We start from the raw sequence: 27,259 nt of genomic DNA, 5'->3' as shown, positions 1-27,259 counted from the left end.
TTCCAGGAGTGATGCAACTGACCCAAATACAGTTTTAAATAAAACAGAATATATTTGCAATATTACCAAATGAAACACAAACAAAAGAGAACAGATATAGAATTAAAACCTGTTCAAAAACCCAACTGACTATCCCAACTTAATGATACTGTTCCAAATTCCTGCAACAATCCCCATAAACACCCCATAAACATAAAGTAAAATCAAACACAGGGTCTTACAGGACAGAGATGGAATATGGATTCAGCATGGAACACTTTCTTCCATGTAGCTGTTTTTTTCCATGTAGATCAGCAGCCTCAAACTGACTGACTGCTTTCAGTGAACAGACAGACTGCTAAAAAAAAAACCAAACCAGAGAACTGGCCACCCCACTTTCACTGTACAAGTGCTTTTTTAAAACCTGAAAGCCTTTTGCCTGAGGAAGTATCTGTTAGTTATAATCAAACTGGCCTTAAAACCCTTCAAACGTGGACTTTTCGGAATCACTGCTTTTACAACCTCTCTGAAGAAAAAACAAGGACAGCATAACCTTGTTAAAGAAGCAGCATTGCCATACCCGATCCACATTTCTGATATCTGGGCTCATATGCCATTTTTGCAACAATAGAATTGCTCTTTGCTTTTACAAAACTCCGGGCCATAATGTTTTAAGCTAGGATATAAATAATATTGTAATCAACCTCAATTTTATCTGGAACTGGATGGAATTTTCAATAGTTAAACAAATAAATTTAGAGATACATTTTGGTAAAGCTTTTCAATAATTCTGTGTGTGCAAATAATTACACTGACAACCAATTTAGGATTGCCAGTTGGATCCGCAGTGTGCCACACAAACATATACTGGAAATTACATATATTAATACACAAAGCCTCATGCTTTACAGACAGGAAGAATATGTACATGCACTGCACCTGATTCAACTTAGCAAAATAAGTGTCAGCCATTCATTAGTTCATTTCACAGGGCAATGCCCTGACCAATCAGTCAACCTGTTTGATATGAGGTTTAAAGTAAAACATGGCTGTTAAATGTCTATCAGCATTAATGGATTCATTCTCCATGCCAATGTTTCCACCAACTGCAGTCCATTCTCCAATCTGTCAAAACTCTCTTCCCATGCAATATAAATTCTGGTTTTCTCCTTGAATTGGTAATCTTGAAAATTGTGTTGTTGAGTGTGAAATGAGAAGATTTGACGAAATGTATCTTTTCAGTAATATTCTTGTTTACCAAACAACCACTGAAATTTAGAGATTTGTTCAGTTATAAACATAGCACTGAGGAGCAGTAGTAGGCCAGTTGTTCCCTTGAACCTGTTCTGACATTCAATAAAATCATGTCTGATCTGACCATAGTCTCATAATCCCCTTCCTACCTACACCCCAATCTGTGATTCCCTTATCTGTCAACAATCTAACTCTTCCCTAAATAAAAAAAAAAATCAATGACTCAATCTCCATTGCTTTCTGCGGAACAAAATTCCCCAGACCAATGGCTCTCTGAGACAAAACACAGTTCTCATCAGCTACACCTTTCTAATTACTTGCAGTATCTGCGTATAAGAATTTTGAGATTCATGGACAAAGTTGGTCATAGGATCATTTCTACCACTAGATGTCACCAACATCCTGTATTAGACAAGCAGGAGTTTGGAAGAACACACTTAAGTGAGGCAGCATCAGGAGGTGGAGAAGTCAACACTTCGGGTATAACCCTTCTTCAAGATCATGTACTAAGCACATCATAAAAGGGACTCAATACAACAATAATAACTAATACTATTTAGTTGACCAGCATGTAACAGGAAAATGTTTTACTATGCTGAGCCATATGCTAAGACAGCTTTCCCATTCACTAAGTACAGGAGTTTTTCTTTCATTGCCTCAGGTCATTAAAAGTACTTAGAATCATAGAGATATACAGCATGGAAACAGACCCTTCGGTCCAACCCGTCCATGCCGACCAGATATCCCAACCCAATCTAGTCACAACTGTCAGCACCTGGCCCATATCCCTCCAAACCCTTCCTATTCATATACCCATCCAAATGCCTCTTAAATGTTGCAATTGTACCAGCCTCCACCACTTTCTCTGGCAGCTCATTCCATACACGTACCACCCTCTGCATGAAAAAGTTGCCTCTTAGGTCTCTTTTATACCTTTCCCCTCTCACCCTAAACCAATGCCCTCTAGTTCTGGACTCCCCGACCCCAGGGAAAAGACTTTGTCTACTTATCCTTAATTTATACTCAATTGATTGTAAAACACTTTGGGAAGTGTAGCTACTGTTTTAATTTGGAAATGACTGTCTCCTGACACCCACAACTATGGGGCAACTGTAGATGCATACTAATCTGGAAAAGCACAAGTACCACTCGATTCCAGTACCACTACATTATCATGTAATGATGGCTCTATGCACGCGCAGAGGAGAAACACAATATTGAAACGGACCTCACAACTTTTAATCGTGCCACATTCCCTTCCACATTTCTCTTCATAGGCCACATCTCCCAGTAAATCTGTTCACAGTGCGCCCCATTTGAACCTGAACATGTTTAAATGCACACACAAGAGTTTAAGCAGTGCATAACATGCTCGTGCTGGTATTAGCAGATGCTGCCTTTGGTAATAAAAGAAGCCATTTTTGCATAGCAAGCTCCCAAGCAGCAATGAAGCAGCTGGTCTAATTCTATATTTTAGACATACAAATTAACACTGTCAATATTGGAATTTCCAGAAATACTCAAATAAAACTAAATATCAATTTCTTTTATAATTAAAATTTTTCTCTCAACTCACGGGGCCAAGCAAATTTGGGAAAGCAAACTGCATTGCCAATTTGCAGATTACAATTTTCCAGACAATGTTTATATGAATATTCACTGTGCATATGTGAGCAGAAAAATTACTTTGAGCAGAGAATAGTCCTGTCATCCTCACCTGTATTGGTTTTACCCCAAATCTATGAAAACTTCCAAACCTCCCTTTTTCCAATAATGCATCTAGCTGCATTCTGAACCAATTAATACTGTCTTCCTCATTCATTCCACACCCTACAAAAAAGTGTTGTATGTTACTTACTTTCATACTCAACTTCTTTTTCAATGTCTCCCTGGAATTTGGACCTTTCACCAAACTGAACACTCTTAGGTATCAACCTTTTAAAAGCTCACTTCTTTTGCTGAGCAAACAACCAGGAATCAGCCTTTGAACGCTCTTACCTGTGCGCCCAATGTATAGGAGAGGGGCAGATGGACAAATGTTCTCTGATGTATCAGTGGTCAGCGTCGTCTGCTTTTCTCCAGTTGTGGGATCCACAACAAACCATAAGTCCTGTTTCTTACCTGGTGCAAGAAAAAAAGCAAACAATACATGCTTTAAACATGCAATTATGCAGCCAAGTGTTAAAAACTATTTTTCTTTAGGCTGCCCTCTTTTAGAACAGCTTCTGCAACAAGAGGAGACACATAAAAAAGTCTTAATTATTCACATAGGTACCAGATAATAGCCATCCAATCACAGAAAGATCCACTATAATAATGCTGCTGCCACCGAATTACCAGGATTACAAATACCTCTTTCAAATTAATCAATAAAGCTACACAATAAAGCTTCTCACAGACCTTGTACACAATTTTTTAAATATATACATGTCCATAAAAGAGTAGACATGTGGAACAGACAAGCATGGAAAGCCAGCCAGTGCCTTCGAAAAACATTGGATAAATCTGAGAATACAGCTTCTAAGGATAAGTACACACAAAGATGGTTAGCAAAATTTGGAGCATGATTGTTTCTGTGCATCTGCAACCATACAGATGTCATCTGTGGAATATAACTAGACAGGGTTGAGTAAGATAAATTTGCAATGTTAGACATTGTTACTTTTGGGGATCCTGATATTTAATTATGAGTGCCAGACTGGGACTGCTTGGGCCTTTCAGTAGTCACCTATTTCTGGTGATTAAACAGTTATCTGAAGTCTCCAATAGAATAAACTGTGCTCAATCTGTTTGAAGCAATGGGTGAAGTGGGCTATTTTTCATTCTGTATTTTTTCTTCTTGCATTATTAACATCTAGAATTAGAATGATCTCAAAGTCGGATCTATTATGTGTCTAATACAGATACACACTTGGGCATGAGTAGTTACGTACAGGAAATAGCTGACATGTACAAAAGCATCAGCACATGTATGCACACACACAAAGTATATATACAAAAAGCATGTGCAAGCACAATAATGTAATAATAATGCTTTTCTGATTTTCTTTGAACAATAGGTGAATAGTAGAAGCAGTGATAGGGTAAAACATTGTAAGATAAGTAAATGGTATAAGACAGCATGCATTTCTATCATGCTTCCGTTTCATTGAGGAGACTGTAAACCAATCCACATTCAACAATTTGCTCTGAAAACGTGGCTCACATTTGGACAACAATGACAAATTGTATCCTAATATTTGAAATAAAACATCCCACAAAATTTAAATAAAATTCTATTTGCGTTTTTCTGAATATTAATTTTTTTTAAATTCCAGGATCCAGATCTGGGGCATTTTCAGCAAAATCTAATCAGTTCCTCCTTTGGCCATACCCTATGTGCAAAGTTTAACATACCAAGTTTAACTGAAATCCATACACTAATTTTTGAGATACATTGTATACAAACAGACTAACAGACAGGTGCACGATGTGGAGGTGCCAGTGTTGGACTGGAGTGGACAATGTTAAAAATCACATAAATTCCATCTGTTACCTGATGGAATTTCCAACTAGTTACCTGATGAAGGAGCAGCACTCTGAAAGCTAGTACTTCCAAATAAACCTGTTGGACTATATCCAACTTAGCACCATTGCCCAGCTATGTATCTCTTAGTTGCTGTTTAAGAGGAGCATTGTTAAGACATGAGAAACCACCCTCCAATTTAGAAATGCTGTAATGTATAACCTGAGAAGCCTTTATTGCAGAAGGAGACTTTTAAATTTGTAAAAGTTGCTTTACTATAACAAAAGAAATGCAAATGCATAAAATGCAAGTTAATAATTCACACAACTTTACCTGTATACAATATTCCATCAGAACTTCGACATGGAGAGGAATGGACCAATTCAGGGATGGTGAAAGGCAGTTTCTGAAATAAATAATTATATTTGACCAAAAGCAGAGTGATTGCACTGACTTTCAGACAATGGTCTTCAATGAAGATTTTTTTTTTTAACTTTGTTAATATTTTATTCAGACAATAATACATGGTACATTGTAATACAATAGTAATGCATACTGTTTAAAAATCAGATATTGCATTACATTAGAAAATAGATGCCATTGTTGGCTTTCAGCTAGTCACTAAAACAAGCTGTTTACAGAGGCCTTAAAACTGCAGCATAGTGCAAGAATCCACAGTTGTTTACTCATCATCACATTTTCCCTGTCATTCCTTCTTACGCCTAATCCCTCCACCAAAGTGACAGGCTCATATGTGTTATCTCCCTCATTTGGATTACAACCATACAAAAGCACATATCTTTGACATTCTGCACACAAATACTTTCATCAATAATCTTTCACCATGTAACATACTGGCATCACAACATGGATAATTGTTTCTTATGATTCAGTACAGGTGTGACAATACTATGGCTTTAAGAGGTGTATTTTGTCCTGGGCTTTTTTTTTTAAGAGAAATTGTGAGTCATAGGTGACAAGCTGTCTATTTGAAACCAATAAAATAAATAGCTTTTGACGTCTTGGGGTTTTTGAAAGGTTGGAACGATAGAAGCGGCAGATAGATGGACTCAGGCTCCCACTCACTCAGGTTTTAGTTTAGTTTTCAGCAGTTGTTAAGATTATGAAGTTGGCTGTGGAAGCTGTTACAGCTAAAAAGCTTGGATTCTCTTTCTGCTGCCAGAATCACACATGAGACAATTTGTTTTACTGACCTTGCCTTCAACAAGGGTGCGTTTATGGGATGTTACTATATTGGAGCAGTTGCTATTTATTATTTAACTAATCTATTATTCTGTTACGTTTTCCAGTAAAGTTAAGGTTATACCAATCCTTCTTTCTTTTGTTTGTATTTTAACTAGAGGTAAGAATAAAGTGTGTTTTGCTTAAAGCCAAGGAAAGTGACCAATCGAATTGCACCTGGAATACAGTACCTTACACTTGCCTTTAAAGAAGAAAAAAGTTAGGGTTTAGGCTATCTCCTTGACATATTTTGAGGGGATTTTGTCTGGTCCATAACAATGTTGTGTTTGTTCCAAATTCTCTGCAGACGGAGTTAACATAGAACAGTGCAGCACTTCAGCCCACCATGTTTGTGTCAACCATAATTCCATTCTATTCCAATTCCACCTGCCTGCTCAAGGTTTATAACTCTCTATTCCTTGCCTGTTCACGGATCTACACAAGTTACACAAATAACCAGCTTCTTCACTCTCCTCTGTGTCCAGCCCTTACCACCAACTTATGTGGTGGTTGAGCTAAACAGAAAATTAGCTTCCCCATACAAATTAATTTGTTTCAGTCTCAAAGTCAAATTTGCACTGCTGTAACATACTTTCCCTAGTTTATAATGTGACAAGGAGCAGGTATTGATGCTTTTTGGCCTGCAACAGTTGTTTAACTTTAAGAACAAGAAATACTTAATGGCAGGGAATTATTTGTGAAGTTATTTGTCCCTTCCAACATTTGTGGAGAGAGTGAATGTTCAAGATAATGTATTGGGTCCATAGTGGCTTGGCATGAAAGAAGGACTGTAGAGTTGACCAAAGTAGATTGTAATGTGAAAGTAGCTGGTTTAGGAGTTGAATGGCCTCTTATTCTATATTTTGTTTGCAATGTTTTACTTAAAATTTAAAGCTGGAAATAAAAAGTAAGACAACTGATCTTTTGCACCACAAACAACTACATAACGCTTGAACTTTTCTCACAATGAGAAGATTGATAACAGCCTTTTCCAGGTCTTCCTGACTACAGATTAGTCCCAGAGGACTGGAGAATTGTAAATTTGACACTGTTGTTTAAGAAAAGGGTAAAGGATAACCCAGGAAACTCCAGACCTGTCAACTTGATTGCAGTAGTGGAAAAACTAATGGAGGCCATAGTATTAAATAAGATAAATATACACTTAGAGAAAAAGAAGTTAATACTAGACAGTCAACATGGTTTTCTCAAGAGCAGGTCTGGTCTGACAAATTTAATTAAGTTCTTTGACAATATAACACAAGCAGTTAGGTGTGTGTCGTGCTGTGCATGCTGTATATTTCGACTTTCAGAAAGCATTTGATATGGTGCCACGTGGTAGAATGATTAGAAAGTTAGAAATGTTTGAGATTGATGGATCCTTGGCAGCTTGAATTAGAAGATGGACAAAATATAGGACATAGAGGATAGGTGTAAATGGGTATTTCCCAGATTGGAGACAAGTTGAAAGTGATGTTCCCTGGGGATTGGTGTTGGGGTCCTTTCTTTTAATGATTTATATAAACGATTTGGAGATAGGTGTTGAAGGAAAAATCTCCAAATTTGCAGATAAAACTAAGCAAGGGAGAACAGTAAGTTATGAAGATAATGCTGAATGACTTCAGAGGGACGTTGGGCAGACACCTGGCAGGTGAATTTCAATGCAGAGAAATGTGAGGTATTACATTTTGGTAGAAGACAGGTAGAGACAAGACAGGTTCAATGGTACAACTTTGAGGGGATTACAGGAGCAGAGGCATATCGGGGCTTGATCCCATGTGGTTGGACAGTCCCAAGGCGGAAGATGAGACGTTCTTCCTCCAGGCATTGGGTGGTTAGGGTTTGGTGGTGGAGACGGCCCAGGACTTGCATCCCAGATCTTATCCCAGAACCAACTTTCCAACTTGGCACTGCCTTCTTGAATGGTCCTATCTGTCCATTTTCCATCCCACCTATCTGCTCCACCCTTCTCTCCAACCATCACCATCAGCCTATCGCATTCCCAGATACTTTGCTCCCAGCCCCACCCCCTTCCCATTTATCTCTCAGCCCCCTTGGACCACAAGCCTCATTCCTGAGGAAGAGTTTATGCTCGAAATGTTGACTCTCCTGCTTCTTGGATGCTGTCTGACTGGCTGTGCTTTTCCAGCAACACACCCTTTGACTCTGACCTCCAGCATCTGCAGTCCTCACTTTCTCCGCATAGAGTATAAAAGCAAGGAAGTGATGCTGCACCTCTAAAAATCATTGGTCAGAATATTTGGGGTATTCTGTTCAGTTCTGGGGACCTTATTCGGGGATGGAAGTTAAAGCTCTGGACAGAGTTCAAAGGAGATTTACTAGAATAATGCAGGAATGAGGGATTTTAGATACAAGCAAAGATTAGAGAAATTGGGCTTTCTCTCTTTGAAGAAGAGAAGATTAAGAGGTGACCTTATTGTGCCAATTTTGAGAGGGTAAAGAGGATATTCTGTTTCCATTCATTGGTATTTCATTAACTAGGGTCACAATTTCAAGATTATCAGAAGGAGATCTAAGGACGAGATGAGGAGAAACTTCTTTACTCAAGAGTTGTTAGGACTTGAAATGTGCTTTGACAATAGTGGAGACTGATTCTATACAGTTGGAAGTTTCATAAGAGAGCTAGGTATATACTTGAAAATGATCAATTTAGAGGGCTACAAAGATAGGGCTGGAGAATTGGACTAGTAACACTCTTGGTATTGCAGTTGAATAATAAATTCAGAACTGAAATTGATTTTTGGAATTAATGAAATGCTACGCAACTTACCATTAGTCCCTCTTTGTTTGTCCCTCCCATGACATAAAGGCTGCCATCATTTGGATCCGGAAGAAATGCTGGCCTACATTCAGAACAGAAACAAGTTTCTGTGTATACTCGGCATGAAACAAGCCCCAAAAAAATGCAGGATATAATTTGTAATAGAAACAAATAAACAAAATGTAATAACTGTATTTAATTTAGGTCAAATGACAGTCATGAATTAGGAGTAACTTTTTAAGAATTTATATAACAATCTAAATCCCTCACCGGACCAACCCACATCTGATTTTCTTTTGACTCTTCTATAGTTTTGTACAAATATACCCTCAATGGACCAAATTATCAATTTCTATGCAGTAAAATGCTATGATTCCAGTGCTCTTCTGAAGTGTTGCAACTAGTGAACTGGCAGACACTTTGGTTCGGAAACTGGTTCGATAAAATGCAAGCAGTAACTCTCTGATGCTTGACACTTATTTTGAAATCTCAGTGTGGAGACAGATGATTTGTGCCATCTGCTTATTCATATGAACTATACATTATGCAGAATATCAATCACTGATGCTATGGTTAAGTGCATGCTACTTTTTAAATGCTGTAACGACATGGGGTAAATCCCTCTGCTAATTTAAACCAGCCACACAGAAAAGATTCACCTTGCGCTGTAATCTGTTAAAAACCAAAGAACCATCCCAGAGGTCACTATTTAAAGTAAAAATGAACAACTTTATCCTTTAAGTGCAACAGAGAATTTTAAAACCAACAACTATTTACAACTCCTTTCTCTTAAACCAATCTTTTAGCTCCCACTCTACTAGCCCGACAAAAAAATCCCAATTAAGATTTACAAAAAAAAATCACATTTCAAAACCAGTCAGCCTTGCCGATTTTCCTCTGTAGATTCTCTCTGGGACAGCCTCAATTTCTGCTGCACAAACTTCCCTCATACAGATACCTTTCAGAGAGCTCTTCAGCTAGCAGTCTACATTTGTTGGTCTATGGCAGTTCTCCCCCTAACTGATCAAAATGTCTGGTTTTATACCCCAAAACATTGGATTGCTTCATTGGTTTTAATATTATCAAAATACTACAGTCACATTTGATTGGATTTTGGTATTTTGGGGCATAATTTAAACTGATTGGGAGAATTTGAATTTTTTTTATCTCATGGCAACCCAGCTGCTGCTATTTGTTTTGACCAAGTATTACATTATTACCTTGCTCAGGACTCTCTGTGCTTTGTCAGTCCTTGCTAGCTTTTCAACTCTCTTAAAGGTACAGTACACCTCTACACCTTCATAACAATACAGAAAAAATCACTCTGAAACAAAGATAAACTAATTTTATACAAGTGAAGATGGAAAGAACATGGTCAAAAAAAAAATTACTGAGGGGTATTCAGCAGTTACCTCCTGGTCATGAAACCTGGAGATTGCAAAATCTTCAATGACATTCTCACATTTGGGAGGGGTGCAAAAGTCATCAGTAAAGGACAAACCACAGTTTATAATGGACTGGGAGAATTGCACATGTAAATTATGTGAAAGGTCACTAATGGACTGAAAACCATTACAACAGAGTAAGGCACTATGAGCAGAGCTGTAGGAAAAATACAAATACAATGCTGACTCATGAAAAATGAGAGGCCCCCGATTAAGGCTGGGAGACCAAAGAGGACTTGCAAAGAAAGACTGGGATAAGAGGGAAGGTTTTTCATTCTTTCATGGGATGTGAGTGTTATTTTCTGGACCAGCATTTATTCCTCATCCCTACTTGGCCTTGAGAAAATTGTGGCGAGCTGCCTTCTTGAACTGCTATAGCAAGAGATCAACATTTAAATGTAAACACCTCTAAATTGGCAGCAGAGCAGAGAACTTATCAGGGGAAATGGAAAACTGTCCATGTTAAAAAAAACTATATAGTATACTTTTGAGGTATATGTTTTTTTTTAGTGAAAGGGCATTTTTGATAATAAAGTGAAGGATGTGCCTTACCTGTTTTTGACTGACTCAATTTCTTACTCAACCCATCAGCATAGCTTTTTGCAACTCAACAATGCTGAGTACCCAACAGTTACATGAAAAACATTTAATCATTCACAAAGTCAACAAGTGGAGTTTGTACGTTCTCCCCGTATCTGTGTGGGTTTCCTCCGGGTGCTCCGGTTTCCTCCCACAGTCCAAAGATGTGCAGGTTAGGTGAATTGGCCATGCTAAATTGCCCATAGTATTAGGTGAAGGGGTAAATGTAGTGGAATGGGTCTGGGTGTGTTGCTCTTCGGAGGGTCGGTGTGGACTTGTTGGGCCGAAGGGCCCGTTTCCACACTAAGTAATCTAATCTAAACTAGGTGTCTTCATAGTGAAACAGTTCAAGCCTATATTCTGTAGAAGTTTTCAGAATATAAATAATAAGTTTAATAGAAACTTACTCAGCAACGTAGACTGGAACTTGAATGATTGGATCTGAAAAATAAATTATATACAAAATTCAGAGCTGCTTGAGAAATGTGGCAGTTCTAAACAGAAACTCTGTGACGGTGCTAAAGCTGGGGTTCCATTTTCCCAATCCATACTGAGAAGTTAGTTGAATCATGCAGCTATTTCATATCTTTCCAAGCAATCTTGAGATTTACTCAAATTTATTGAGATAATTTATACCAGAACACTGAAAGTTTGCACCCACCTGCCAACTGATTTACAGGACTAGAGTACAACGTTGTTCCTAGAGAATTATTACAACAGAGAATGCAGCCACCCATCAGTCAAGTTTAGGCTGACTCTCAGTAGTGCCAAATAATCCTATCACCCTAGTTTATCTATTATTCTAGCAGGATCAGGTTCAAGTCCCACATTCCCCAGAGGGGCATAATAACACCTCTGAACAGGTTGATTAGAAAATTCCTATGTCATGATCTTATGTAAAGGTTCTACTATGTTCAGTACTCAGATATCAATGATGCACTTGTGCATTGTGCAGAGTTATTTGACTATCTGAACAATGATGATTGACAACTGGTACTGTAATTAGAAATCACCTACTTAAAGCATGTCATTGTATATGTTTATGGTTTGCACCTTTTTGTGTAGATTTTTATGGCTTGTGGAGGGTTTGATTACAATTCATTCGATATATTGCTTCTGCTGTCATCTCGTATTATCTCACACCAGCCCTCAATTAAGGCACTACAACATTTTCTTTTAATTAATTCAAGGGATGCAGGCATGACTGGCTCGGACAGCATTTATTGACTGTCCCTAAGAAGGTGGTGAGGAGATACTTGCTTCAACGTATTCAGTTCTTGGGATGTAGGGACACTCACGGTGAATTAAGAAAGGGGTTCCAGGATTTTGACCAAGCAAAAGTGATGGAAAATAGTTTCAAGTCAGAACGGTCACCTTACAGCAGACCTTACAGCTGGTGGTCATACAGTATGAAAAAAGGCCCTTCAGCCGACCAGGTTTCCTAAACTGAACTAGTCCCAAATTATGGTGATGTTCCCATGTATCTGCTACCATTGTTCTTCTAGGTGGTAGACGTTATAAATGTTATCGAAGGAGCCTTGGTAAATTGCTACAGTGCACCTTGAAGATGGTAAACACAGCTGCCTGTGCGTGTCAGTGGTGAAAAGAATGAATGCTGAAGGTTGTGCTTGCGATGCAAATCAAAATGGCTGCTTTGTCTTGGATGGTATCAAATTTCTTGAGTTTCACTGAAGTTGCACCCTTTGGCTGAATGAAGACTTTTCCATAATACTCCTGACCAGTGTTTTGTAGATGATTCACAGGTATTGCAGAGAACGTGGCCGAATTACCTGCCACAGAATTCCTGCCTTCACCTGTGTAGGCAGCCACAATATTTATATGACTGGTCAAATTCAGTTTCTGATGGTAACCCCCAGGATATTGACAATGAGGGATTCAGTGTTCGCTATTTGCCACTGAGTGTCAATGGCGATGGTTCAATTTTCTCTGGTTAGAGATGGTCATTTCCTGGCACTTGTGTGACATGAATGTTATGTGCCACATATCAACCCAAGCCTGGATATTGTTCAGATCTTGCTGCATTACTATTTGGATTGCTTCAGTAGCTGAGGAGTTGCAAATTATGCTGAAAATTGTGTAACGATCAGTGGAGATCCCTACTTTGGTTCTCATGATGAAGGAAAGGTCATTGATGAAGTAGCTGAAGATGGTTGGGCCAAACATACCATAATAGAATCATACAGAATAGAAGTTACATTTTGGCCCATCAAGTCTGCATCAACAAAAACTCCTCCAAATCTACACTCGCCTTACTTTTCAGCACTTGGCCCATAGGCTTATATGTTATGACATTTCAAAATGCTCATCCAAATATGTTTAAAGGTTACAAGATTTCTTGCCTCAACTACACTCCCACACAGTGCATTTCAGGTTTCTGCCACCCTCTGGGTGAAAATTATTTTCTCCAAATCCCCTCTAAACATCTTACCTGTTACCTTAAAATTATGTCCCTCCTTGTTAATGACCCTTCAACTATGGGAACAGTTACTTTCTATCCTGTTCTTCATACTGTTGCATACCTCAACCAAGTCCCCTCTCAGCCTTCTCTGCTCCAAAGAAACCAACCTGAGCTTATTCAGTTTCTCTTCAGAGCTAAACTGCTTCTTTCCAGGAATCATCTTGGTAAACCTCCTCTGCACTCCTCCAGTGCAATCACATCCTTCCTACAAATGCGCGCAGTGTTCCAACTGTGGCCTAACCAAAGTTTCATTTACATAGTACCTTGCAAGTACTGTAACAAACACTGCATTGGACAAACAATCAGAAAACTAGCCACCAGGATACGTGAACATCAACCAGCCACAAAACGACATGATCCATTCTCACTAGTATCCTTACGGATGAGGAAGGACACCACTTCAACTGGGACAACACATCCATCCTAGGACAAGTCAAACAGAGACACGCACAAGATATCCTAGAAGCATGGCATTCCAATTGGAACTCTATCAACAAACACATTGACTTAGACCCCATTTATCACGTTCTGAGAAAAAGAACAGGAAATGACATCAGCACAGGAAATGGCATCACCAACCCAAGGAAATCTAAACACATAAATAGAAAGTGGGTCACTAACACCAGTGCATCACTGGAGGCTCGCTGATGATGTTACCCAGTATGGTGACAAAACATCTGAAAGACAGGATGACAGTAGTGGGAAATGCGACATTGTAAGGTACAATTCCATCAGTATAATTTTTGCTTGATTCATCTGTGCAATGCTCTTCCAGTTTTAGTATGAGCCTCCTGATGTTAATAGAGAAGACATTAAATGGTTTTCAAGGCTATGCTTTGCTATTCTGATTTCCAGAGCCTAAGTTGATTCCAGGTGGTCTGTCCAGTTTCATTCCTTTGTTTGAGCTTCATAGTGATTTGATACAACTAAGTAGTTTGCTAGGCTATTTCAGAGGCAAGTTAAAAGTCTCCCATATTGCTGTGGGTGTGGGTCATATGTAGGCCAAAGTAAGTAGGAATACCAGACCTCCTTCCCGAAAGGATCTTAATGAATCCAGTGGGTTTTTGTGACAATCAGCAGTGATTATAAAATCACCATTAGACTAGCTTTACATTTCCAGATTTTATTAAATTTAAGTTTCACCATCTGCCATTGTGGAATTCAAACCCATGTCCCCAGAACATTACCCTGAGGTAACATTACCACTATGTTATTACTTCTCCTGTGCTTTACATTGTCTCCAATTTGCTTGGTTTCAAGAAAATACTACACCACCTTTCTTACTTGGCCCAAAAGAGATCAAGAAATCAACTGATGCATAAACCAATGGAGCAAGAGGATCCATGTATTGTTATTGACAGTGCTAGTCTGCCTACATGTTCCTTGTTCTTTGATTAAGAATATTCTGTAGACAAAGATCAAGCTTTTGATGATCATTTACAGCCAGCAAAAAAATCAGCTCTCCACACTTAAATCCACAGCAGCTTCAGTAACATTAGATTTCTCAGTACTGACATAAGCAAGTGTGATGAATAATTTTTCTTACAGCAGCCACTGGACCCTAATGGATGATCCAGGCTTATGATGAGCAAAGTGAAAGGTTTCCACCATCTGTTAACCAGCTTATAACTGTTCGTACCTCTGGACCAGAAACTCTGGATTCAAGTCACACCTGTCAATACAAATGTATAACATGTCTGGAAAGATTGATATAAAAAATATTAGGAGGTCCTATGGTGCAATGATAGAGTCGCCACGTGTGGGTTAGAAAATCTGGGTCTAGATAACCAACTGTCCCAAAGCTCTTCATACCTCAACAGGTTGATTAAAAATAATTATGGGGAGGCAGCAATGTAGTGGCAATGTCACTGCTCTAGCAATCTAAAACCCTCAGGCTAATGTTCTGCCTATGGCTGTAACAGTCTGAAAATGCCCAATCTTGTCTGACCTCAGAAGGTATGTAGATTCAGACTTGATTAGTACTAAGATGAGAGATACTTTAGGGAATACCAAATGCAAGAGGCTAGAGCCCCTGGTATAGAAACAGAGTTGACAGCTTCAGGAAGTATGTGGGGAGTGAAGATGTTTACCATCAATTGGCTATATTTGGTTAAACTCAGAAAGCTGCCTTCATCATTTGCTGATTTTTCAGTTATATATGCAGAAAGCCTTAATAGCAATTTGTGTATATTTAAATATTATATCCATTAAAAATGTTTTACCTTCTTTTAAGGTCCACTTGATTTCTCCAGTTCGTTTACTGACAGCGTGCAGGTTCCCATCAAGTGTCGATACAAAGAGCAGTGTTTCTGGGAGAGTCACTGTGCTGACAGCACACTGGTGAAACATAGAATGATATTTGCTGTCAAAATTGAATACGTAAGAAAATAACTCAAAATTCAAATCCAATCATATTCATCTATGTATAATTTGGTTTGATGATTTTCTTCCTAGAACAAGCATAAAGAAATCACAGCAAGATCATTGGCAAAGAAAAGTCAATTCGAAATTGCCAACTTGTTCGGGGCTAAGGCTATGTTAACATTGGTTAGAATGCAGAAAACTCGTCCACCTCGTCCCTGGTCTGAAAATAGCGCAATGATGGGAAATAAGAGGATGAGGTCAACTATAAAGTCAACTTTTCGGCATTATTTCACTAAGATGTCTAGCCTCGTGCCTGTCTACTTTGGAATCCCGCATCTGCAGTTTTTTTTGTCTCTAGACTAGATAAGGATGACAATTTCCTTCCCAAAAGGGAATTCATGAATCAGATGGGTTTTTTTCTGACAATTGACAATGGTCATCCATGATATCATTTGACTCTTAATTCCAGGTTTTTAATTGAATTCACACTCCACCATTTGCATGGCAGGATTCAAACATTTAAAGTTAGCAATTAATACTAGATAATACCTGCCCAAGCATATTTGTATTCAGGAATATCCCATGCATTGTACTGCAGAGCACATATGGCCTCCTCGCTGGTTGTTTGCACTTGCAGTCTTGGCTCAAGTAGAAAATCTGGTCACTTAGGTGGCATACTAGCCTGTGTTACGGTTTGAAAATTATGCTCCATGATAAGTAAGCATTCTTGACAAAAAGCAAACAGTCGAATTTTAAAGAAAAAAAAACATGTTGTACCTGAATAGGAATTCTTCTATGATTATTGGAAGATTCTGCAATCTGGTGACTAGAATTATCCTTTCTCTTTCATTGCTGTGATAGTCACAGAAAACTGAATCTCTTCCTCCTCTCCACTTTAGGTATTTAGCATTTAGGGAACATTTTATAGCTAAAATATTACATGTTGTATTGAGTGTGGAAATGTTAAATATATTAATTTATATGATAATCAGGTAGTGTTGTGAAAATCCAAAGTGCCTAAAGACCTTGACTGTCTGTGGATCTAAGAATTAAGTATTCAACAGTACTTGGTAGTCAGCAACTTACAATCTCTTTTAACCACAAGGTGTATAATTTCTTTAACTCTTTCAAAGGTATTTGCTAATTTGGATGGCACCTGCCAGAGCATTATGAGTAGACGTTTTACTGATGCACCGAACGTAAGCTTAGGTAATGGCTCACCAAGCATTGCAGCAGGCCTGCACAGGCCGATTGGACCTCCCTGTCCCTGTCCATTTCAATTACCCCAACCAATCCCTTTCCGACATGACCATCCTTGGCCTCCTTCTTCCATTGCCAAAACAAACCACAGCACCTATTAGAGGAACAACACCTTATCTTTCGCCTGGGCACCCTACAGCTTGGAGGACTTAACATTGAGTTCTCCAAATTTAAATAATCTCCCTCCCCATTCCCCGACCCCCTTCCCTGCCCCTCCCCCTCCCTGCCACCAACAGATTCACCACCCGCAGTCCTGAAGGAGGGTTACACCCAAAATGTTGACTTCTGCACCTCCTGATGCCGCCTGGCTTGCTGTGTTCTTGCAGCCTCCTGCCCATCCTTACCTAGTCTGGCCTACATGTGACTCACATTAGACCCACAGCAATATAGGTGAATCTTAACTGTCCTCTAGACAATTAGGAAAGTGCAGTAAATACTGGCCTCTCCAGTGATGCTCGCATCCCGTGAATGAATTATTAAAAAAAATGTAAAAATAGGAAAGTTACTTTTGTTCATATCAAGTAACTCAGAAAACCCTTAAAATGGCTATATACTGGTACAACTGCTAAACCAGGGAATACAAACAAATCTCACCATGTTTCACAGGGAAGTAATATGATAATGATCTGGATTTTAAAAGTGCTATTTTCTATGTGTTAAGATATTAACACAGCTTTCTCACCTTTTCTCGACGATGTAAAATAACCACTGCAGTTGGTACCCAAAACGCAAGATAAATTTCTAGTTCCATTGAATTAAAAAAATAAAAAAGATGGTAGCAGCCTTCCTAAAACTTACATGATTCAGCCTATTGTTGACATTAGTTTCATCCAATTTTTCCTTTTATTTCTCATTGCTACTCCTTTCCTTTCCTTTTTTTTCTTGAAACTGATTGATTCATCGCCATGACACAAACTCTGATACTTTGTCCAAGTAGCCATTACAACATAAGCTTTGAAAGCAAATAATGCAAGATATTACTGGAAGTGAACATAACTGCAGGCAAGCACAACCTTCTTCTAACATCTAGAAAAATATACTATGATAGCGTTCACAACGAATATGAGCAGAATACAATATCGGTCATGAACAGCAGGAAGTACAGTACTTTTCATGGAGAAGTAGGTGGCTTAAAGAAACATAGGGAGACTCTGCAGGTGCTGCAGCAGTTGAATCGAGTGATGATTTAACTATTATTATTCACCATATCCACTTGGATACTGGTTTAGCAATAAGACTTGTGACTCATAATCTGTGGGTTATTTATGAACTGTCTACAGGTTCATCACAATGTGATGAACTGCAGGGCAATTTCCGTTAATTAATAGCTTGTGCAACCAGATCTTTTCAAACTTTCTACAAGGATGTGAAAGGGTGTAGTCATACTATTAGACTGCCACAGGCATCAACCTGATGAACCAAGTAGAAAGACTCAACTCAGCTTCTGGCTTCAATGCAGTAGTTATTTGTGTTTCGTACTGATGTAATCCAGTTTCACACCATAACTGATATTATAGAATGCCTACAGTGTGGAAACAGTCATTTGGCCCAACAAGTCCACAACAATTCACCGAAGAGTTCCCACCCAAACCCATTCCCCTACATTTCCCCTGACTAATGCACTGAGCCTACACATCCCTGAACACTATGGGCAATTTAGCATAGCTAATTCACCTGACCTGCACGTCTTTGGACTGTGGGAGGAAACCGGTGCACCTGGAGAAAACTCATGCAGATACGATGAGAATATGCAAACTCTACACAGACAGGCGCCCAAGGCTGGAATCGAACCCAGGTTCCTGGCGTTGTGAGGCAACAGTGTTAACCATTGAGCCACTGTGCCACCCCTTATTTTAAATGAATAAAAATTGTCAGTGTTAGGAAGAATCTACTGGTGCCCTGTTTTAGCATTTACAACCTAGCAATACAGTTGAAACTTTATTGCTGGAACAGCACAGCAGGTCAGGCAGCATCCAGGGAACAGGAGATTCGACGTTTAGTGTTAGGAAGAATCTACTGGTGCCCTGTTTTAGCATTTACAACCTAGCAATACATCCCACTTGTTCCATTCTGTGCAACGTAACAATTCAACATATCCCCCCTTGACGAGATGCAATGTTCAAAGTTTGTGCGAAGATTTGTAGCTCGGGTGCTCGTTGTTGTGGTTCTGTTCGCCGAGCTGGAAGTTTTTGTTGCAAACGTTTCGTCCCCTGGCTGGGGACGACACTACTATCGATCGACTGGGACAACACTACTATCATAGGGCATGCCAGACAGAGAACAGCCAGGGAATTCCTAGAGGCATGGCATTCATCCACAAACTCCATCAACAAACACATCGACCTGGACCCAATATACCAACCACTACAGCGGACAGCTGAAACTGACAACCGGAAGCGGCAGGGACAGACCACTATAAACACCGGAGGAAACATCAAAGAAGCGCTTCGCAGGAGGCTCCCAAGCACTGATGATGTCGCCTAGCCAGGGGACGAAACGTTTGCAACAAAAACTTCCAGCTCGGCGAATAGAACCACAACAGAGATGCAATGTGTTGTCACACAATGCTGAAGCAAGTGTGTGTGTTTTGTGGTTGACATTGGGCCAAGGACATTACGCTGGGAAACCCCTACAGAGGTGTCCTCATGCTGAGATAATTAACGTCTAATAACCACAATCATTTTCCGATGTGCTAGGTGTGACTCTCACCAGCATGGAGTTGTCACTTTCACATCACCTCTGGAATTCAGCTCTTTTTTCCATGTTTGAACCGAGGCTGTAATGAGGTCAGGAACTGAGTAGTCCTGGAGAAAGCCAAATTTAGCATGAGTGAGCAGGTTATTAATAATTACTGTTGTTAACCCCTTCCATCACTTTACTGATAAATGACAGTAGACTCATCAGGAAACAACTGGCCAGCTTGGATTGTCCTGTCCTTTGTATATACTTAGGCACTTTCCCACACAGGTAGATTCCAGTGTTTAGTGTCAGTATGGCAAGAAGCACAGCAAATTCTGGAACATATGTCTTTAGCACTATAGCCAGAATATTGTAAGGGCCCAAAGCCTTTTCAATATTCACTGTGTTCAGCCATTTTGTGATTCTTGTGAAATGAATCAAATTTGCTGAAGACCAGCATCTATTATGTTGGGAGCCTCTGTAGGAGGATGAAATAGATCATCCACCTGACATTTCTAGCTGAAAATTGTTGCAAATTTTTCAACCTTATGTTTGCACTCGTACAACCTGATTAACTGTGTAATTGTTTTGAGAAATAGCATATAAGCATCCAATATGACGGACAGTAACAAACAAATTTTTAGTTTCAAATTTGTCATCCCCATTCCAGTGAAAGAAAATAAATAACCTCCTGGGTCCATGCCTAAAACACAGTCAGACTGCTTCATTTGTAAGTATGTAATAACTCCTCAAAGCTGGAAACAAGTGGACAGCAGAGTGCATTTTAAGAGCCAGCAAGTGCCTTTGGAATGCCAACAGTCAGGAAAAAGGGAAGGCTGCTGCACTTCTGGATTGTTTGTCCTCTGGGAGGTCATTATTGGAGCTGGAGGGTTTGCTTTTGTTCTCAAAAAGACAGAACATGTTGAAGCTGGACCTTGGACACCAGAGTAACGATTGAGTATCTTAAGGCTATCAGACAGCTACACCACGAGTTCCTCAAAGCAGGCTTTACAGCCATGCCGATTTCACTTTTTACACAAGTGATGACAAGTTGGAAAACAGAGGAAATTATTTGGAACAAAAAGTTTCAGGCCTGAAAGTGAAGCTGCATGTGACATTGCAAGGGAGATGGCTAATGAAGGAGGACATATGTCCTTGTTACTGGGTAGTCAGCCAAATCTCTTCCTACCTCAGCTGCAAAAGTGAGACAGAGGTGAAGGCAATCTTCAGGAAATAACTAGATGTCTTTAGCAAGAAAAACATAAATTTCACGCTTGCTGAGTACTTTGAACACATGAAGGAAGCAGAATGGGCAGTTCATATTTTGAAGGAATCCAGAAAACCAGTTGGTTCCACTTATGCAATGGTCCAAAGATCATTTTGACTGCAGTATCAGTAGGGTACAGTGCAGGTAGACTTATAACAGTTGCTACTGACACTGTTGGAGTGAACTGCCATTTTGAGCCAGGCACTTAACTCAAAACTATGATACTTATGAGAAAAGGTTTAGCAGTTGCAAAACTAAAAGCACACTTCATGATGCAGCCCACAGCTCTGTACACACCTGACTACAACAAGCAGAAATTCATTGATCTTCCCGAATTTTCATTCACTCTGGAGCCACAAATTCTCACCAGATGGGGTACAAGAGATGCAAGGGATGCTTTTAATTCAGGAATCCAACATATTGGTGTCTGTTGTGGATGTGAACCTTATCATATTAGGGCTATAGCAAAAGAGCAGCTGAAAAGGCCTTCCTTCCAGTGGTGTCAGTGAAGCATGATGCCTGGGAAGATGGTCTGCAATGCACACAAAGCCTTGGGTGTAAGTGAGAGCTCAGTGGGGCCTGCATCAGGGTGACCATATTTGACCTCTCAAAGCCAGATAGCTTTGGCATGACCAAAGAAGACAAAGACCAATACAACAAAAAGAAATTATATCTGAGAACCAACTGTATCACTTTTCTGTATTTTTTACTTGTTACTATTTTTAACTTTTGTATCTGATGTTTATCTACAAACTATATCACTTTTGAGTAACTTTTTTATCCAAAACTACTTTTAATCTTTGTGCCTGCTGTTTAATAACTGCATTGCATTTAAGTCAGTTTTTGTCCATAACTATTTTTACATCTTTGTATCTAATGCTTATTTACTAACCACATCACGTTTAATTATCTTTTATCCGTAACTATTTTTAATCTTTGTGTCTGTTGTGTAATAAGCATGTTATTGTCCAATCTTTTCTTATAAGACAAACCGACAGAGACCCAGACATGTTAGATCTTTGGGAAAACAACTGAAAATACTTTACTATTCACTCCCATGGTCTGTTTTCCTCAATTCTTCAGATAATGATCCTATTTTCCCATAAAATTGTATAAAATAATTTTTAAAAACTTCCAGTTCAGAGCTAAACTGAATACAACCTAGTAGCAAACAGTAACAAGGAAATATTGCAATGTGTACCTAAACCAACACCCTTGTGGCTCATGGTTAGTTTGCTTAAATGTTGCTTTTACCCTACTGTGCCTGATTACTTATTAACTGAACTGTGGATGCTCAGATAACAGACGGAAAGTTTCAGATTAGGAGTATTGTATAGAACTGTGCGTAGAAAATCTGAGATTTTAAATTTGTATTCAAGAAATGACTTCTTCTATTTATACTAGCACTGCTGCCTCACAGTGCCAGGACTCAGGTTCAATTCCATCCTCTGGCAATTAGAGTTTGCACATTCTCCCATGTCTGCATTGGTTTCCCCTGGGAGCTCTGGTTTCCTCCCACAGTTCAAAGATGTACAGGTTATGTGCATTAGCCAAGCTAAATTGCTCATATGGTCCAGGGATGTGCAGGCTAGGTGGATTAGCCATGGGAAATGCAGGATTACAGGTATGGCAGGTGGATCTGGGTGGGATGCTCTTCAGAAGGTCGATGTGGACTTAATGGGCCAAATGGCCTGTTTTCAAACTGTAGGGATTCTATGATTTGATGATGATTATAAGTTTAAAACTGCTTTCTTGTAACAAATTAACCTATTTGTACTTTAATTAGTGCATTAATTAGGCACTTGTCATCCAAGAGTGACAATGGTGTTTTTGGACAAAATAGATCAATGAGGAAAATGTTAAGCATTGATTATATTCACTACTAAAATCAGGGACTTCTTGTTTAACAAGAAATTTATAAAGACAGGGTTTTTCCAGTTCATTCGCATATCTGTTCTCGCAACAGTAAGTTAAGCATTTAACAACTCTCAAAACAAGAAAAGGCACTCAACTGATCAATCTCATTCCATATGGAACCTTAGGAACCACACTTGGTCATTCAGTTGTTTGAGTCTGCTCTATCATTCAATTAGATCATGCATTATCAAAATTATTGAGTTGCAGATTCCAACATTTTTTCCATATTCTTTGAAACTCTTACAGAAAAATATTTGTGTCTTGAAAGGTCTAACTCGCCCAATAATATCAACAGCCTTTTGGAGAGTGAGTTCAAGATTTCTACTGGTCTTTTCATGAGACATTCTCCTGATCAAATTTTACTTTACACATCAGCTCTTTTATCAGTGACATGAGCAATTAGTGATGCAAAATATAACACATCTCTAACTTACTTCGTCACCCAAAGGTGAGGGCAATATGTAAAATGGAATTGACCTACTGATGCAGATGAAGTACGTACGGTTTTGGAAATTTTACTCAATTATTTTTCCGGTGTCTGATACCGGAATATTTGATGCTGTGAACTTGTGCATATATTGGGAGAAATGTTAAATCTTCCAACATTAAAAACTTCCAATCTTCATAAATTAACCTTTTTTACTACATTTCTTTTTTGATGGCTCGTGAAGTTAACAACAATTAAGTTCAATAAAATTAAGTGATACCAACAAACTTTAGATATTGCCAATTTTCAGCCACTGCAATGACATGGCCAGTTTTGCCTGATAGAACATCAGCTGAACTCCTATCAAAACCTTAAGATGATAAAATATGCAGGAGCCAAAACTTTCTATAACTCAAAATTATGAACGGTCAACCAGAACTAAATATTGTCATGATAAGCTACAAAAGCAAACCTATGCTTTAGTCATAAACATACTTTATGCACTTTGGTTGAGGTGTCATATTTCTCAACCTAAATAACCTAGTATTGGATTTGAAAGAACAGCAGCAACTCATTTGAAATCCCTGGTTGGGTACAACTCAAGAAGCTTGACAATAGCTAGAACAAAGTAGTCTGATGGACTCACATCTCATCCACCATCTTTACCAATGAATATTGGCAGCTATGTGTACAGCTATTAAAAGCTATGCAGCAACTCATCGTTCTCTTTCGATAAGCCCTTCCAAATCTGTGACCGCTTTACCAAGAAGGGCAAGGGCAATTGATGCATCCATCAACTTCAAGTTCCCCTCCTAGCCACACAAAATCCATCACAATGCCTTCACTGTCACTAGATCTAAAGCGTGAAACTATAAACTTCCTGCTTAATAGCACTGAATGTGTGTTGAAGGTACATGGATTGCAGTAGTTCAGGAAGGCAGCTCACCACTATGTTATTTTGGGCAAATACATCGATATGCCCACAAACAAATAAAGGAAGATACAATATATTAAACCTCTATGAAGATGTAATCTCTCAATCACATTTCTATATTAAATTCACAGAAAAGCACATGTTCAATTAATTTTTTCTACTTGAAAAAGAAATTAAAAAGGCAACCTAACTCTAATTACAGATATATAACTGAGAATATATACTCATTATCTGGGTCATAATGCAGAAATATATGATCAGTTCCATATTCTATGAATAATTGTTCCTTACAGTTACCAAAACTATCTTGACTCATTCAACTAATGTGCACACACCTACTCAATATTTTACAGAGCTTTCTAAGTACAAGTCTCTGTAAATTTTAAACAATGGGGTCATGTCATATCTTGTGAGCCCTTCCTATTCTGTATTGGCAGGAGTCTCAGACCTCGTGATCTAAAATACACAAATACCTGGAAGTATATTTCTATAATCTAATTATAAAGCTTACAATTAAACAATTATATTCATATTGATGTGCTTCTCTCAAGATAAACACCTTAATATGTTTATTTCTCATTTTAATATTGCTGATCAGTAATAGCATGCAATAGAGTTCAGTGATATTAGAAATTGAGAAACTGCCAAGATCCCTTTTCTCTAGTGCAAAATATCACTTGTGTAAGGGGAATCAAAGTTCACATGCAAGATACCCTTTACTACTAAACCTTAAAACATAAAACAAATAACCAAGACTGCAGCACAGAAAGTACTCAAAATGTTTACATGAGTTTGAATTTTAATTCCTGACATTAGGATTACATAGCAATTATTACGAACAATATAATGCATTACTTTTCTCTGTACTGTGAATTTCTACCCTTCATTAAGGAGTAAAACAAATTTAGCATGAGATTACTGTTCTTTGCTTTGAAACTCTGAGCAAACGTAGTTCAATGTGCAGTGCAATGCTATAATTATCAATTCCATAACTTTAAATATAAAATTACCAGCTATATATTCTAATAGATTTATTAATTATGAAATATGACCTGCAGCATTTCTCCATTATCTGCTTTTGGTCTCTAACATTTGTTGTAAAACGCAAGGTCAAGCTCAATAAACATTAAAATGGCATTTTGGTAGAACAACACCACATCCTAGTTAATAAATAGGATTCTTTTAGTGTAGCTTTTATCACCATAACATGAATCATGTAAGGAACAGGATCTGTGCCACACCTAAACTTGGCTCAAGGACAAAAACATTAGTCATTTAACATTTTCAGAGAAATGTCAGTGGAGGCTTGACATCAGAGGAATCTTTATTTTAAACCAGGTCCTTCATATTTTAACAAGAGTATCAATAATTGTCCAAGAATGAGTCTTTTGTGCAGAATTCTACACATTCTGTAGATGAATTACATTTAACTAGACTTCAAAAACTTTGAGAAGTAACTTCAAAGAGTTAAGTTAAACTTTAAATTCTTCATACACCGTAACAAAAATCTTTTTTTCTTCAAGAAAAAAAAACATTTGCAATACAAATTACAGCCATGGTAGTTCTAGGGCTACCAAGAGAATGTGTAATCTATTGAGGATGATGTCGATTCCAGGTCACAAATTTCTGCCACAGGTCTTCATGTAATTGAACAGGCTAATTCTTGATCCTACACATAGGACAGGATGTCCTATAAGGTGGCAGAATCCAGAATTCATGATGTGCTTTCTTTTTTTTTCTCCTCTGGTGCTGCTCTGCTTCATCATTAAGACTCAAAATGGGACTCAAAATGTTGTCTTCATTCTAAACAATTGCTTGCAAGGTCCTCCCAATCATTAATGTCAATTCCCCCATATGACAAAGAGAAATTCAGAGTGTCTTTCAAGCATTTTATTTATCCTCAAATGGAAACTTCATAATTTGAGTTGAGAAAACATGATCAGGCACTTTTCAGCTTGTTGGATACAGTATCTAGGCCATACTGAGTTTGATTTTGCAGGAATCTTGTCTAAATGCTTGTGGAGCCCACTTCAAGCAGGTCACTGGCACTTATTCAATTGTCTTCCATTGGATTCCATGGTGGCATCACTGATGGAAATTTTTTAAGGCATTATGTATCACGGAATCACAGTCCAGGTCTCACTGCAGTCATAGAGTCATATAGCACAGAACCAGACAGTTCACTCTAACCAGTCAATGCCGACCACAATGCCAAACTAAACATTTCCCACCTGCCTAATCTGGCCCATATCCTTCCAAACATTTCTTATTCATGTACTTATTCAAATGTCTTTTAAACATTGTAACTGTACCCGAATCCACCATTTCCTCTGGAAGTTCATTCCACATATGAACCACTCTCTGTGTAAAACTTCTGCTTTTGATGTCTTTCTCATCTTGCCTTAAAAATATGCCGCCTTGTCTTTAAATCCTCCACTTGCCATTCACACTTGCCATTCACCAAATCTATATGATTTTATAAAACTCTATACGGTCATCTTAAACCTCCTAGAAACCAGGGCAAAACTGCCAAGAACAAATCTATCACGAAAATAATATGTAACAGACTCAACAAATTTACAAACCTGCAAAATGTCTTAGAAGGCACAATGTTCATGTGTTAATTTCAACATGGACATGAAACGATAGAAAAATTAAAAGAAAAACAGAGTAAAATTTGTAGATGACATAAAACCCGGAAGTACTATGAACCCTGAGGAGGATGGTGTAGCTGCCTCTTAAGCCTTTGAGCAATGTAAGGGAACTGGATCCTGCACAAATCCTCTCCCACCCAATGAACTTTTCTCTTTTTTGACTCAACACTTTCAGAAATTCACTACAAATAAATTTGCATTTGCCACATCCACACACACATTCAATAGCTGTGGTTCAACTGATGATCATATAGCGTTTTAATGTACACCATTAGTTGCAGACTGCAGATACCTTTGCAGTATTTTATAAGAGAGTGAGACAACTATTCTGTTAATGAGGGATTTCTTTAATATGCCATTGACTTGGTGGTTAAACATTTATGACCATAGTTTATAGAAGGCTGTACTGTCACAGCTGATCTGGTATTGGAACTCCTTCTCAATGGTGGTCTTTTATGAGAGGAGGCTACCGAGGCATGAGAAATACTCAACATA

At 38.5% G+C, this 27,259-nt stretch overlaps 1 protein-coding gene and 1 pseudogene across 5 annotated transcripts in view; one reads left to right on the top strand and one right to left on the bottom strand.

Moving 5' to 3' along the window:
* Positions 1-27,259, bottom strand: part of ern2 (endoplasmic reticulum to nucleus signaling 2) — a 119,745-nt gene that overhangs the window by 65,392 nt on the left and 27,094 nt on the right. For all 5 annotated transcript variants that reach the window (XM_043711700.1, XM_043711703.1, XM_043711702.1 and 2 more), the window contains exons 2-6: positions 15,485-15,599; positions 11,191-11,224; positions 8,769-8,841; positions 5,072-5,144; positions 3,232-3,354 (exon numbers count right to left, since the gene is read on the bottom strand). In XM_043711700.1, the coding sequence (XP_043567635.1) occupies positions 3,232-3,354; positions 5,072-5,144; positions 8,769-8,841; positions 11,191-11,224; positions 15,485-15,599 (418 nt within the window). The remainder of the gene's footprint in view (positions 1-3,231; positions 3,355-5,071; positions 5,145-8,768; positions 8,842-11,190; positions 11,225-15,484; positions 15,600-27,259) is intronic.
* On the top strand, positions 18,300-21,558 carry LOC122560414 (annotated as a pseudogene).

Source organism: Chiloscyllium plagiosum, chromosome 21 (assembly GCF_004010195.1).
Source record: "Chiloscyllium plagiosum isolate BGI_BamShark_2017 chromosome 21, ASM401019v2, whole genome shotgun sequence".
NCBI classification, from domain to species: Eukaryota; Metazoa; Chordata; class Chondrichthyes; order Orectolobiformes; family Hemiscylliidae; genus Chiloscyllium; species Chiloscyllium plagiosum.
Note: the sequence above shows the minus strand (reverse complement) of the source record. Positions and strands in the feature narration are given on the sequence as shown.